This window comes from Zea mays, chromosome 3 (genome assembly GCF_902167145.1).
Source record: "Zea mays cultivar B73 chromosome 3, Zm-B73-REFERENCE-NAM-5.0, whole genome shotgun sequence".
Taxonomy (NCBI): domain Eukaryota; kingdom Viridiplantae; phylum Streptophyta; class Magnoliopsida; order Poales; family Poaceae; genus Zea; species Zea mays.
This window is the reverse complement of record NC_050098.1, coordinates 10,669,825-10,683,987: the sequence shown is the minus strand read 5'-3', so window position 1 is coordinate 10,683,987 and position 14,163 is coordinate 10,669,825. Positions and strand designations below refer to the sequence as shown.

At 49.9% G+C, this 14,163-nt stretch overlaps 3 protein-coding genes across 3 annotated transcripts; 1 reads left to right on the top strand and 2 right to left on the bottom strand.

Moving 5' to 3' along the window:
- Window positions 1–232: 232 nt before the first annotated feature.
- Window positions 233–2,198, bottom strand: LOC100281698 (cytokinin-O-glucosyltransferase 3). Its single transcript, NM_001154618.2, has one exon. The coding sequence runs from the start codon at window positions 1,951–1,953 to the stop codon at window positions 376–378; it is 1,578 nt and encodes a 525-aa protein (NP_001148090.2). The 5' UTR covers window positions 1,954–2,198; the 3' UTR covers window positions 233–375.
- Window positions 2,199–8,572: 6,374 nt separating this feature from the next.
- LOC103649679 (UDP-glycosyltransferase 73E1) lies at window positions 8,573–11,212 on the top strand. Its single transcript, XM_008675414.3, has 2 exons — window positions 8,573–9,152; window positions 9,929–11,212. Exons 1-2 carry the CDS (start codon window positions 8,629–8,631, stop codon window positions 10,923–10,925), a joined length of 1,521 nt encoding a protein of 506 aa, XP_008673636.1. The 5' UTR covers window positions 8,573–8,628; the 3' UTR covers window positions 10,926–11,212.
- On the bottom strand, window positions 11,099–13,659 carry LOC100273062 (uncharacterized). Its single transcript, NM_001147511.1, has 2 exons — window positions 12,279–13,659; window positions 11,099–11,354 (listed from the first exon to the last, which is right to left on the bottom strand). Exon 1 carries the CDS (start codon window positions 13,614–13,616, stop codon window positions 12,318–12,320), a length of 1,299 nt encoding a protein of 432 aa, NP_001140983.1. The 5' UTR covers window positions 13,617–13,659; the 3' UTR covers window positions 11,099–11,354; window positions 12,279–12,317.
- Window positions 13,660–14,163: the final 504 nt, after the last annotated feature.

Here is a 14,163-nt window from a genome sequence, read left to right as displayed (position 1 = left end):
CTAGAACCTTCCGTAAGCCTATCATATGCTACACAGCGGTCACTGCTGCTTGATTGACTCAATTTATCAGCATACATGGGCCGAAGAATCAAATATTGACGCTGACTGACCAACAATGGCGGAAACCGGGGGAACAACAAGGGCCCGTGCCCCCTCCCCCCGGATTGAGATCCTCTGCAGTCCCTATGAATGTTTCGGTTTACAGCAACACATCAATTCACCTGTTTTTTTTATAATATATTATCATTATTGTTGTTGTTGTTGTTGTTATGAATACTAACTACATGTATTATGTGTACAAAAACATAGAGAAAGTACACTGGTCTACTTGTGTTAAACATCGTCCAAGAAGGCAAGCGCATGGTGCAATGCAACTTAGGACTGTACTGACAAGGCAGCCCCGGCACCTATGTTGTCATTGTTCTTGCTTCCAGTTCCAAGCTCCGGCAGAGTGCTGAAGCCCGTGCCCTCTTCGTGGCTCTTCTTCATGTTTAGCTCCGCAACATGGCGCAACATGTCGTCCAAGTCGGCATACGACGACCCGCCTTCCTCCATGGCTGCCTTGGCCTTTGCGGCGAGCTCCTTGGCCCTCGCCCTCCTCGCCGTCCCGTCGGCGCCCACGCCCATCAGCTCGGCCACCGCCTTCTCCACGTCGGCGCTCGTCACCTGCACCCCCTCGGCCTCGTCGGGAAGGCTCATGGGCGGCAGCTTGACGCCGGACCTGACGCCGACGCCGAGGACGTCGACGAGCAGCCGCTCGCTGCAGAACTGGTCGGCGAAGTTGGGCCACGTCAGCACCGGCACGCCGTGGGTGATGGCCTCCAGCGAGGCGTTCCACCCGCAGTGCGACAAGAAGCCGCCCACCGCGGGGTGCGAGAGGATGGTCACCTGCGGCGCCCACCCGCGGACGAGGAGGCCCCTGTCCCGGACGCGCTCCTCGAACCGCTCGGCCAGCAGCCACGCCCGCACGTCGGCGCTGGACTTGGCCTCCTTGATGGCCCAGACGAACGGCCGCCCGGACGCCTCGAGGCCCCGGGCGAGCTCGACGGTCTGCTTCAGCGACAGCTGCGCGAGGCTGCCGAAGCTGACGTACAGCACGGACGCCGCGGGCCGGGCGTCGAGCCACGACAGGACGAGGCCGACGTCGACGTCGGCGCGGTTGCCGCGGGCGGCCGTCGCGCCCGCGTCCAGGCCACCGGAGGAGGAGGCGCACGTCGGGCCGACGGCCCAACACGTCGTCGTCGTCTTCCTTCCGAGCGCCGCCGCGTAGCCGTCGACGAAGACGCCCTCGAGGCCGCGGAACGTGTTGATGAGCAGGCCGTCGGCGGTGGCCTCGGCCTCCGCCACGTCGCGCTCGTAGCTTTCCATCCCCGGCCACTGGAAGAAGCCGCGGAACGTGGCCACGTTCCCGGCCGCGCGCACCGGGAAGCCCGGCACCTCGAACGGCTCCAGCTCGTGGGCCACGCGGCCGTACACGCCGTGCGTGGACAGGCAGTGCGTGGCGAGGAGGAAGTAGGCGGACGGGCAGTGCAGCACCAGGCGCGGGATGCCGTGGCGGGCGCACACCCGCGCCGCCCACGGGTTGCACGAGTCGGCGACGACGCAGTCCGGGCGCCGGGGCAGCGACCGCAGGTACTCCTCCAGCGGCGCGTCCATCTTCCACGTGGCCTGGAAGAATGGCATGAAGTGCTCCTTTTCCACCACCATGTCGACGTTCTCCATCCCTTCTGGCAGCCCGAGCCCCGGGCCGGGGAACGCGACCTCCGCCAGCTCGACGTCGAGCCCCGCTCGCCGCGCGCTCTCGACGACGGCCCCGTTGCGCGCGGCGTTGACGGGCGTGGTGACCACGCTGACGCGCGCGCCGCGGCCGGCGAGGAGGCGCGCCAGGTCCACCATCGGGATTATGTGGCCCTGCGCCAGTAGCGGCACGAGCACGAAGTGAAGCCCCGCCATTGGCTGCGTCTTCCTAACCTAGCCTGCCTCTCTCTCTCTCTCTCTCTCTCTGCTTTCTCTCGATAGCTTAAATGACGAGCGCGCGTACGTGCGGCTTATAAAACAATGCCAGCTCCACACACCGGCCGCGATACGACCGGTGCAAAGTTTGCACGGCCAAGATCGAGGCTGACGACGTGACGCGTGGACGACGAGGGGGGGTTCTAGTGAGGAGTGGCCGAGACGGGACGACGCGATAAGGAGCGTGAGGACGGAAGACGAACAGTGTGCAGCATTTCTGTGTTGGAATGTGCGTCACTTGTGTGAGGAGGAGAACCGGAGAATTCCGCACTGAATCGTGGTCACTTGACTGAACCCATGCTGTGTTTATTGTACACACACACAAGGAGGGCACAGAGATGGCACTGCGGCAGATTTGGTTGGTCTGAGAGGACGCATGGCGGGCAAGGCAAAGTTGTGTTCTAGAAGGGTGGTGCGCTGACGTCCGCGCCGAGCGAAGCTCCGTTGTCGCCGTCTTCGGAGCCCAGACGCCCAGTGGAGTGTGGACTCTCTGATCTCTCTGAGTGTCTGGTCTGGCAGGAGAGCAAGGCCGCATTGCAGCGAGGCAGTGACCCTCGGTCGCTGCATGGATGAATACAGCGCACGTCTCCTGTCAAAGGTGGAAAGAAAGAAACGAGGCAAACTGCGTGCCCATCCCTAGGTGTACAGATTCTCCACGTAACCACGTGTATATGTGATCCTGCCCCATCCATCATTCATCGTGATTTTAAAAACCCAATGAAAATTTCGTTTCCAACGTGAATTGATTCCTCAGCGATTCCTGTGTTTTGAAAGGACAGGCTAATGATCTCACATGAAGAGGAGGCTCCAGACTGTGTGCAACCGCGTATCGGCACCAAAGAAAGAAAACGGATCTCCCTGCCTCCCGTTCGCCTGCAGTTTTTTCTTTTGGGCAGCTGCAATGGTGCGATGGCCACAGCACACGACGATGGTCAAAAGCTCGAAATGCCATGTCGGCGTGCTGCCCCCGTGTAGTCAAAGCTCTCAACAACCGCGTGCATCACAGACGGTCGAATCTGACGGCGCAGCTGATCACGGACTCGTTGGCGGCCACTGGTATCTTGACATGTGAACAAGTGCTGTGCTACATATTTGCATGAAGGGAGGGGAAAAGATCTGGATCTAAGATTTCACTATTGAGCAGCTCCATTAGTCCATCCAAGATCGACCGTGGATCAACCAAGGAATCAGTTAGCTTCAGATCCATGAAAATGACATTTTAGTTGGAACAGACTGTTTTATTCTTCAAATAGGGCCCCACATATCAGTCTTTGTCATTCACTCTCTTCTAGTGATGAGCGTGCGGTCGGTCGGTCGGAGCTAGGGCGAGCGCACTGTGGCGTTGCTGGGGTTGGGGGCGAGCGCGCCATGGCTAGGCTACTGGTTAGTTTTCTCTAACTCTAAGAGTACTTCTTTGACAAGCTTCATCGAAACAGTGAATATGATATCTAGATTCATCGGTCAGCCTGTCCGTTTAGTTTTAATCCGTACCGAATTCTATTGAATGTTTTATCTTTATGGACTGCAGATGCTGTAGCAGTAAGAGAACAGCCTATGTTCTGATGAATCTAGATCTATTGCAGTTCCTTGTTTGCTTGTGCTCCCACTGTCTTTCGAAACCTGTACTTCTTGGCTGTTCCCAAATTGCTTATCTTTGTGTCCAACACGACGCGGGCCTCTTTGGCACAAGGGTCAAGGGCTATTGTCACGGAGCCGCACCAACTGGACATTTATAAATGGCTTGTACAATCGAAGCCGTTTTCGCCAAGACGTTTCTTCCAAACGGGTTTAGCTTAGCAAAAAAAAAAGGAAGAAAGAAAGAAAGAGAAGCCAGAGCTCTGATCCAAACCGTCAACATCAAAGACGTAATAGAACATTAAAATGATCCCAGCGTAGCTAATATATGAGACCTCAAGAAGTCAAGATTGTATGGTATATACAATAATACGTGTGATATATCTACATGGAAAAAGGTGATCGAAGAAGAAAGTGAACATATGTAGGGGGGGAGAGCGAGAAAATCAAATTAACAGACCAGATAGCAAAGAGGAATTTTGAAGCAGCATGCATCGCAGCCTCAGCTTCTCAGACAGGAAACTAGAAAGGTTGAGTAAGGACAAATAAACTGAGATCTACTTGAAACTAACTGCCTTCTCCGTTTTCGAGAAAAAAGAGAGTATAACCCCACACCCCACCACCACACACACACATAAGGGCTTGTTCGGTTCTACCCCAATCCATATGGATTGAGGGGGATTGAGGGGGTTTCAATCCCCAGTAAGTCAAAATTCACTCCAATCCGTATCAATCCCCTTCAATCCATATGGATTGAAAATAACCGAACAAGCCCTAAGTGATTCATTTCTGGGTCGAGATTGGCGAGAAACCGCCGGTTTTCCCGTTGCCGCTCACGTTCGTGGTTTGTGTGGGTTTCAAATTTTAGAATAGAAAAGTCACATTTTTTGGTCAGCGTCGCTTTGAAGCATTCTGGTCTACTCTTCCCGGTTTCTTAGAGATGGTGCAAGCATCTTGGAGCCAGTCGGTAGATACGAAAGACGCAATCCTAAGGCTACATATTAAGATGCGACGTTTGGCCACATCAATAAAAATTTGGAAAGCACAACAAGTTGGTAACATTGAGCTACAATTAGCCATTGTTCAGGTCGTCCTTCTCTGCTTAGAAAAAGCGCAGGAGCGGAGACAGCTCTCTGAGATTGAACTTCACCTGCTTCGCTCCTTGAAGGCTAAATCTTTGGGGCTAGCTGCCATGCAGAAATCAAGAGTGAAACAACATTCGAGATTGAAATGGATCAAACAAGGTGATGCAAATACTAAATTCTTCCATCTGCATGCTAATATTCGACGTAATCAGCATTTCATAAAAGAGCTACAATCAGAAACGGGCATTGTGATGACACAACAAGACAAGGAGGAAGCAATATTTAACTTCTATAATTCCATCTTAGGGGTTCCCCCAGCCAGAAATTCCTCCTTGGATTGGACAGCCTTAGAAAACATTATAGAATAGCACCCTTTGATGAGAGATATGAGCAAGAGGCTTCAAGAAAACTTGTGTTTTCGGAATTATATGAAGCCAGTAAACAAACAAAAAATCCATGGGTATTTGAACCCGAGTACCCGGGAAAAAGCAGAATATTTGATGGAAGAACAGGAGATCCCTTCGAACAGCCTGTTCTAATAGGGAAGTCCTATATCTTAAAATTAATTCATCAAGTTGATGAGAAAATTCATGGACGTTCTACTGGGCCCTACTCACTTGTTACCCAACAACCCGTTAGAGGAAGAGCCAAGCAAGGGGGACAACGAATAGGAGAAATGGCAAACTGACCTTTCAGACCTCGAAGCTCCTTTTTCAGAAAACGAAATTAAGAGGATTATTCATCTCATGCCTTCGCAACGCGCTCCGGGCCCAGACGGTTTCATTGGGCTGTTTTATAAGAAATGTTGGGACATTGTAAGAAGCGATTTGTCCGAGGCGCTTTGTGGGTTTTACAATTTACGCACTAACAAGCTGCACCTAGCGAACGAGGCCAATATTGTGCTCCTCCCAAAAAAAGAGAATGCTTTGCACCTTACGGACTTTCGACCGATCAGCTTGATCAATAGCCTAGCAAAAATAATCACAAAGGTACTGGCTGAGAGATTGGCTCCAAAACTGGGACAACTAGTATCTCGCTCACAAAATGCCTTTATCAAGGGAAGGTGCATTCATGACAATTTTTTATATGTCCAAAGAGTAATCCAGAAGCTGCACAAATCCAAGAATCCATCTCTCTTCATCAAGTTGGACATAGCAAAAGCTTTTGACTCTGTTAGCTGGGCATATCTTTTGGAGGTGCTGGAAGCTTTTGGTTTCGGTAGAAAATGGAGAAATTGGATTTCAGCTATCCTTGCTTCCTCTTCGTCGCGTATCTTCATGAATGGCAGACTAGGAAGAAAAATCATTCATAAGCGTGGCCTTCGTCAAGGAGATCCTCTATCTCCGATGTTGTTCATCTTGGCTATCGATCCACTTCAGAGAATTATAGAGCGTGCTATTCACTCGAGCGTCCTCTCTCATGCCCTTCCTAAGCCGGCTACTTTGCACTGCTCACTCTATGCTGACGACGCTGGACTATTTGCAAAGCCGTCGGCTTCTGACCTGTATGCTTTAAGGCGCATCCTCCAGACCTTTAGTGATTGTTCTGGTCTCAAGTTTAATATGAGTAAAACAGAGTTGTACCCTATTCGGTGTCATCCTGGTGTAGTTGAGGCACTGCTTCACTGCTTCCCTGGAAAGATTGCCTCTTTCCCTGGAAAATATCTTGGTCTGCCCCTTCACACTAGAAAACTTAGAAGAATTGAGATGCAGCCTCTGGTTGACAAAATTCGTGCAAGGCTTCCAAGATGGAAAGGAAAATTGCTCTCCAAAGCGGGTAGATTGACTCTCGTTAACACAGTTCTGTCCTCTCAACCAATCTACCACCTAACGGTATTTCCAGCCCAGAGATGGTTACTGAAGCAAATTGACAAAATTAGACGAGGGTTTCTTTGGAAAGGCGAGGAACCAGAAGTATTGCCTTGTGAACTGGCCAACGGTTTCACGCCCAAAAAATCTTGGTGGTCTTGGAGTGGTAGACCTGGAACGCTTTGCTCGAGCTCTTCGAATCCGTTGGATGTGGTTCCAATGGAGAGACCGGGACAGGGCCTGGACGGGGCTTGACACCCCATGTACCAAAGAAGATAGAGACTTTTTTCATGCTTCAACTTCGGTGACAGTTGGCAATGGGACCCTTGCTTCTTTCTGGTTCTCCAATTGGATTAATGGCATGGCGGCGCGTCTCATTGCCCCCAATCTCTTCATTAAGGCAAAGCGCAAAAACATTAAGGTACATAAGGCCCTGCTCAACAATACATGGATTTCTCTTATTTCTCCGGTTTCTGGGGAAACTGAAATAATTGAATTTGTGAGACTTTGGGAAGCCATCCATGAAGTCCATATAAATATTGAGGAAGTAGACAAAATCAGATGGCGCTGGACATCAGATGGCGAATACTCTACCAAGAGTGCTTACCTGGCTCAGTTCCACGGGAGTTTTGCCAAGCTCAAACTTTCTCCAGTTTGGAAGGCGAAGACAGAGCCTAAATGTCGGTTCTTTGCATGGACCCTCCTCCATAACAAAATTCTAACGGCCAATAATCTTCAGAAGCGAGGTTGGAATAATGATCCTATCTGCAAGCTTTGTAAGCGCGAACCGGAGACGGTGGGCCATCTAGCAAAAGATTGCATATTCACAAAATCGTGTTGGAGTTGGCTCAGCTCGTGGTATAACCTCTCCTCTCTGCCAAAGTTGGACCAGTGCTCGTCGATCTATGGATGGTGGAGGAAGTGCAGACTAAAAGTAGAGAAAACTGCTCGCAAGGAATTCGATGGTCTCTGTATTTACTTTTGGTGGGAGATTTGGAAAGAAAGAAATCGAAGAATCTTTCATGGTCTTGAGAAGAGCGAGCGAGAAGTGGCCAACTTCGTCAAAGAAGATTTCAACCCGCAAAGAGCTTCTAGTTAATTTTAGCGTTTTGTGTGTGTGGCGTGCTGGGTTTCTAGTGGGCTGTTTTGCTAGTGCTTCTTTTCTTTTCTTTGCCCCCCTCTACCCTAGTGTTGTTTTTTCTTTTCCTTTCCAGTGTTTGTAAGTGTCCCTTTCTAATAAATTTTTGGCCATGGCAATGCTCTTGCCGTGTCCTTTTTCAAAAAAAAAATTCAGAACAGTGAAAACGAAATCGTGAACCCTGAGTCCCTGACCCACACACACACACCTGAAAGAAGCAGGTACAAGGATATCATGGAAGCTTATACTCCCTCAGTCCGTTTTTATCCAGCACAAATTTTAAACTATATGGCGTCAAATAAATGAAAACGGAGCTAGTACACATGGCAGATGACAATGACTAATGGTGTTTCCTTGGTCGGAAGTACTGCGCGCGCATGCAAGATTGCCAAGTACATCTTGCCAAAAATAAAAGGGGCCCAAGGGGGGGATCCACGACCAGTTTTCCAAATAGATGAGATCCGCCTGAGAAGAACCGGCACTCGGACACACTTCCTTTATGCAGAAAATGATACAACGAGCAACGCAAGCATCACCAGCAAGATCAAAAGGCTCCAGAGCAAATCTGTATTTGTGGAGCAGCTGCTGCAGCAGAAGCGAGCAGCCGACAGTATAAAGACTCGAGTGCAACATAGCCTAAACTTCTAGTGGATAACCTATTTGCTTACCCATTTTAGTCACAGGATTGTCAAGAATCCCGGGCATGTTAGGCAGTGACGATACAGGTCCGAGCTATCTGTACTATTGCAGTCGAACAGCTGCTCCAATCCACGACTCTGATTGACGTGTCAACGTGCGCCATCTAAGCTGCCGCAATCTGCAATTTGTTTTAGCTGCCGGCCTCTTTCCTCCCTGATAACATGACGTGTGAACATGCGTCACCAAGCCCTGCCCACATCGCTTTCGTAGCACGAGGAAGAGAAGAGACACTATACATATCCACCTCAGCTGCCATCTCCTCCAGTGCAAACAGCAGTACGACTTCCACCTCACAGCTAGCCACACAGCCATGGCGGCGGCGGCGGCCTCTGCCACCCAAGCAGCACTCGCGCTCGCCCACGACCTGGAGGACGCCTCCGAAAGGAAGGCACACTTCGTGCTGGTCCCACTGATGGCGCAGGGCCACACCATCCCGATGACCGACATGGCGTGCCTGCTGGCCAGGCACGGCGCGCGGGTCAGCTTCGTCACCACGCCGCTGAACGCCTCTAGGATCGCGGGGCTCATCGACCACGCGGCGGCGGCGGGCCTCGCGATCCGGTTCGTCAGGCTCCGCTTCCCCGCCGCCGAGTTCGGCCTGCCCGAGGGGTGCGAGAACGCCGACATGCTCCAGTCCAGAGACCTGTTCAAGAACTTCATGGACGCCTGCGCGGCGCTGCGGGAGCCACTCGCTGCGTACCTCAGAGAGCAAGAACAACCTCCGAGCTGCGTCGTATCGGACATGAGCCACTGGTGGACAGGTGACATCGCGAGGGAGTTTGGTGTCCCCAGGCTGACGTTCAATGGCTTCTGCGGCTTCGCGTCCCTTGCCAGGTATTTTGATATATCATGTTTTATTATCACTAAAAATGTCTTTGGTCGTCCTAAAACTGGTGTAAAAAGTAGCATACGTTCCTTCATATAAGAAAAAAGGTCTTGTTTGTATCCGCTTATAAGCCTGTGCCTAATAATCCATCCATATTATTACCTAAAACATTATTTTACATTATAGGTTGTATTGTTCGTATAGTAGAATTCAAATATGGGTACGAGGATGCTGGAGCTAGCCTAACAGTCATACAACGGGGATTTTTTTTCCTCCCAATTCTCGATTCAAAGTTCTGAAGCTGCAGTAGCATAAAAGCAGAAATAATCAAAGCATCCGGTGGGACTCGCTTTTTACACTAAAAACTGATTTTAGTTGGAAATAAAAATGGTGAATGACAATTATGTATATAGAGGAAAGTATTCATCTGAGCACTACAAATACAACTCAGAAACGGTGTTTATAAGTGTAACGTAAGGAAAAATATATATATTAATCATAATACTAATTAGAACTTGCTTCTCTAAAACTTCAGAGCTCAGCTCTAAAAGCTTTAGATCACTTTAGCTTACTTTTAAGCTCTAAAGCTTTAATTTAGAGCTCTGCCTCTAAACTTTAGGTAGAGGGTATGCAAACAGGCCCTTAATTAGCAACAGTAATTTAGTTTACGCTCCAGCCAATAGTGGAAGAAATCCAACAGTAACATGTTGACTAACTGGCAGTGACAGGAAACAAGTTTGCAGCATAATGCGATTATTAAATACGATACAATTATATTTTGCAGGTACATCATGGTCCGCGACAACTTGCTGGAACACGTCGAAGATGAGAATGAGCTCGTCAGTTTCCCAGGATTCCCAACGCCGCTTGAGCTGACGAAAGCAAGATGCCCTGGAAGTGTATCTGTTCCCGGTCTGGATCAGATCCGTAAGAAGATGTATGAGGAGGAGATGAGATCCAGTGGTGTTGTCATAAACAGCTTCCAAGAGCTGGAGGCCTTGTACATCGAGTCCTTCGAGCAGGTTACAGGGAAGAAGGTCTGGACAGTGGGACCAATGTGTCTGTGCAACCAGGACAGCAACACGATGGCGGCGAGAGGAAACAAGGCCTCAATGGATGAGGCGCAGTGCCTGCAATGGCTCGATTCCATGGATCCGGGCTCGGTGATCTTTGTAAGCTTCGGCAGTATGGCCCGCACCGCGCCTCAGCAGCTCGTTGAGCTGGGACTAGGGCTGGAATCTTCCAACAGGGCGTTCATCTGGGTGATCAAAGCAGGAGATAAGTTTCCAGAAGTTGAGGGATGGCTCGCGGACGGGTTCGAAGAACGGGTGAAGGACAGAGGCTTGATCATAAGGGGCTGGGCGCCGCAGGTTATGATCCTGTGGCATAGATCTGTTGGAGGTTTCATGACACACTGTGGGTGGAACTCGACATTAGAGGGAGTCTGTGCAGGCGTGCCCATGATCACATGGCCACACTTTGCAGAGCAGTTTGTGAACGAGAGGCTGGTGGTGGACGTGCTGAAAACTGGGGTGGAGGTTGGAGTCAAAGGGGTGACACAATGGGGGCATGAACAAGAGGAGGTTACAGTGACAAAGGATGATGTGGAGGCAGCTGTGTCCAGGTTGATGGATGAAGGTGAGGCTGCAGAGGAGATGAGGATGAGAGCAAGAGAATTTGGTGTTAAGGCAAGGAAGGCTTTGGTAGAGGGAGGTTCTTCGTATAATAATATAAATCTATTGATTCATGAAATGGGAAACCGGGCAAATGTATCTACCTAGCTAGCATAGAGAAGGGATTAAGCTCCCTCCCCCCTCTCTGGAGGCAAAATATAATGCATAAAGACTATCAATAGTTATCTTTGAAATCAATCTGTAACCAGGTGGCGCTTTCAAGAAAAAAAGGAGAAATGGGCCAGCAACAATCAATTCCTATTAAAATGCATATGAAAGGTCATAGAACTTAGAAGCTTGTTAGAAATGAAAAATACATCACCTACGACCTACATGTACATCTGTATTACAACATGGTGACTGGAACCTTCAAACAAGTATATGTGTTGGAAATCGACTACAAGTGCAGAATTCTAATCAATGAGGCATTGAGCTTTCTTCAGGATTTCCCCCAAACTACAAGGAAAATTAGTTACTTACTAGCTAAGATATGGAATCGTTTTGATATTTGGCCTCTGATTGGATCTCTTGAGGAACCTGCATTATAATACCAATAACTTTTCTTAGAAGAATTAAATCAATGTCTAACTAAAGTACATGGGGAAAAAAGAACAAGTATATCACGCATGGCCAAAATAGTCACATAATCCATTCCAAATATGCAACCTTGCTGCTGCTCTCACATTGCTTTCGTTTAAAGAACAATAATTAACATACTTCCCAAATCAAACATTATTTGGCACCCTCCTTACCTACACCGTCCATCCTTGTTGCCAGATGTTCCTCAAACAGCATAATGGCAACCCGCGTTCCAATGGTGTAGTAAAAACTTTGTGCTCATACCAAAATGAACTATGAAAATTAGCTGGGAAAATACCTTTATAAATCTGTATATTAGCTGATGTCTGTACATGGAACAGAGAAATTTGAAGTACAATACATGATTACTGGCGCAAACTACATCATCAACAAAGTATTTTAGTCCCAAGCATGTTGGGTATGCTAGAATTGAAACCCAACCGAAACGACAAAGCAAGTTTCAGGCACATGTATATCTATTTTACATGCACTCTTATTCAAAGCTAAATCTTTGGATACATTCCATCCTTTCAAGTCTCCTACTGAATATTCCCATGTCAACTTCGGCCTTCACGTCTCTCTTTTCATTGCTATCGTGCCAAGATATTCAGATAAACATTACATCAAAACCAATAATAAGTACAGCAAATATATAAAAGCTTGCTCCTCGCCAAACCACCAAAAAAACACAAACTATATGTTGATCCATGAACTATATGCAAAAAGTAACATAAGCGAGTTAACATACAACACCAAGTTGGAAACAACCTTAGCCAACTGTCTTGCAGCAATAATAACATTTTATGTATTCCAAGGTCTACTGAACTTTCACCAATATTCATGTGGCACACAAACAGCACTCATCAGAAAGAAACTCTTTACCATAAGCAAACACTCTTGCTAGATGTAGCGCATTTGACTTCATTTGGACACGAGCAGTGTGTCAGGCTTCCGCTGCTTGCTTGGTGTATTTGGCTTTGAACTTGGCCTAGAGCTTGATGCATTGCTTCCAGCAGTGCCAACTGCAACAATTTGCCCAGAAGCCGCAGCAGCTGCTGCCTTGGCAGCCTTTCGTGCGCTCTTGTCAAGCTCAATCAAGCTTCGTGATGCTAAGATTGCCTGTGCCACAAGATCGTGGCATGCACGGGCATAGACGACCCTCACTGCGTCTGCTGCGGCATCACGCACCTCAGGTGGGTTCAGCGGGGCAAGCAAGCAGTGCCCAAGAACCCTCATCACTGGCTGGAGCAGCTCCCAGGGAAGTGGCACCCTCGCCTCCTTGTCGTCCCCGCTGCAATTCCGGCCACTGCTGTCTCCATTGATATGCGTCCTGGCCAATTCGTCCTCCAGTTCCTTCCCATTCTCAATCTCCGAGGTCATTGACGAGGCAGACCCCAAAGAGTCACCTTCCTCTTCTTCCAGTTCTTTCTCATCCAGCTCAAAACGGCATTTGCAGTACTGCCCCGCCCACGCAGCCACAGCATTGCAGGCATCCACCTTCGACGCAGCAGGCATCTGCGAAATCTTGGAGTAGTAGGCCTCAAATGCAACTCCAATAATTCCAGCGCGCTTCGTCGATTTCACCGCGGCCTGTGGCTCCAGCGGCGGCGACAGCACCCCCACCACGGGAGTCGCCTGCGGAGGGGGGATCGGCGGGGGCTGCGACCGGCGAGGGGACTTGGAGCTGGGGCTGGACGCCGGCGTGTGGTACAGGGATGGGACGGAGAGGTCGGGCACCTGGACGAGGACCGGCTTCCCCTGGCGATTCTTGGCCTCGGAGGAGTAAACGGCGAGGAGGACGGCCTCGAAGCCGGAGAGCGAGGAAGGGAGCTCGGGTGGGAGGCGGCGGAGGTAGAGCGCCGCCAGCAGGGGCAGGAACGCGAGCGCGGCGAGGCGGAGGTCCGGGTCGGCGGAGAGGAGCGTGTCGTAGAGCCAGTGGCAGGCCGGGTCGTCGGCGCCCCCGCCCGCCCGGAGCGCGTCGGAGAGCGCCGAATAGGCAGCGGGCGAGCGGAGGAGCGCGCGCGCCGGGCGGTCGGCGTCGGCCAGCGCCGCCACGTCGTGGGAGACCGCCGCGGGCAGGATGGAGGAGAGCGCCAGGATGCGGGACCGTGCCTGCGAGACGGACTCCCACCAAGACGGGGTCGGGTCGGAGCCGGAAGCGGACGCGGAACCGGAAGGCGAGGCGGCGCCCGCACCGGCGGAAGATGGGGAGGGAGGCATGGCGGCGACGGCGGCGGAGAAGCCGAGATGAGATCTCTCCTCGGCTTCGGAATGGACGTTTTGGTAGTTAGCTGTTCCTCGTGGGGCTCCTTTGTAAACTTGGAGACGAATACTGTTGTAGATGTGTGAGTGTAGTGGACTTTTGGACTTCACCTTTTTTTCCTGAGTTTAGGATACCATAACGAAGTTTAGATTTATCAAAAATAACTTTGTTTTACCAAAAAATAACTAAGCGGTATAGTTTCAAAAAAATACCAAAATAATGAACTTATGGGAACATTTTTATCATTCGTGGACGTCCTCGAGAAGTGATTCACGGAACTGAGTTTTAAAGAATTACTAGTCGATTGTCCGTGCTTTACGACGGCTTACAATAATATTTATGTAAATTATCCATAAAAAAGATTTCAAAATTTGTTATTGATTATCTCTGCTCTCTGTATAATATTTTTTAATTTGGCTAACTGATGTTATTATTTGCTCCATTCAATATGTCTTGGTACAACACGCCCAATAAAGTGAGCGATTAAAAGAGACTTCACAACGA

Bases quoted from the DNA above. Each gene is read 5' to 3' on its own strand.
- LOC103649679 (XM_008675414.3), top strand. From the start codon at position 8,629: ATGGCGGCGGCGGCGGCCTCTGCCACCCAAGCAGCACTCGCGCTCGCC. The intron at 9,153-9,928 runs GTATTTTGATAT...TATATTTTGCAG, and splicing joins GGCTTCGCGTCCCTTGCCAG to GTACATCATGGTCCGCGACA.
- LOC100281698 (NM_001154618.2), bottom strand. From the start codon at position 1,953: ATGGCGGGGCTTCACTTCGTGCTCGTGCCGCTACTGGCGCAGGGCCAC.
- LOC100273062 (NM_001147511.1), bottom strand. From the start codon at position 13,616: ATGCCTCCCTCCCCATCTTCCGCCGGTGCGGGCGCCGCCTCGCCTTCC.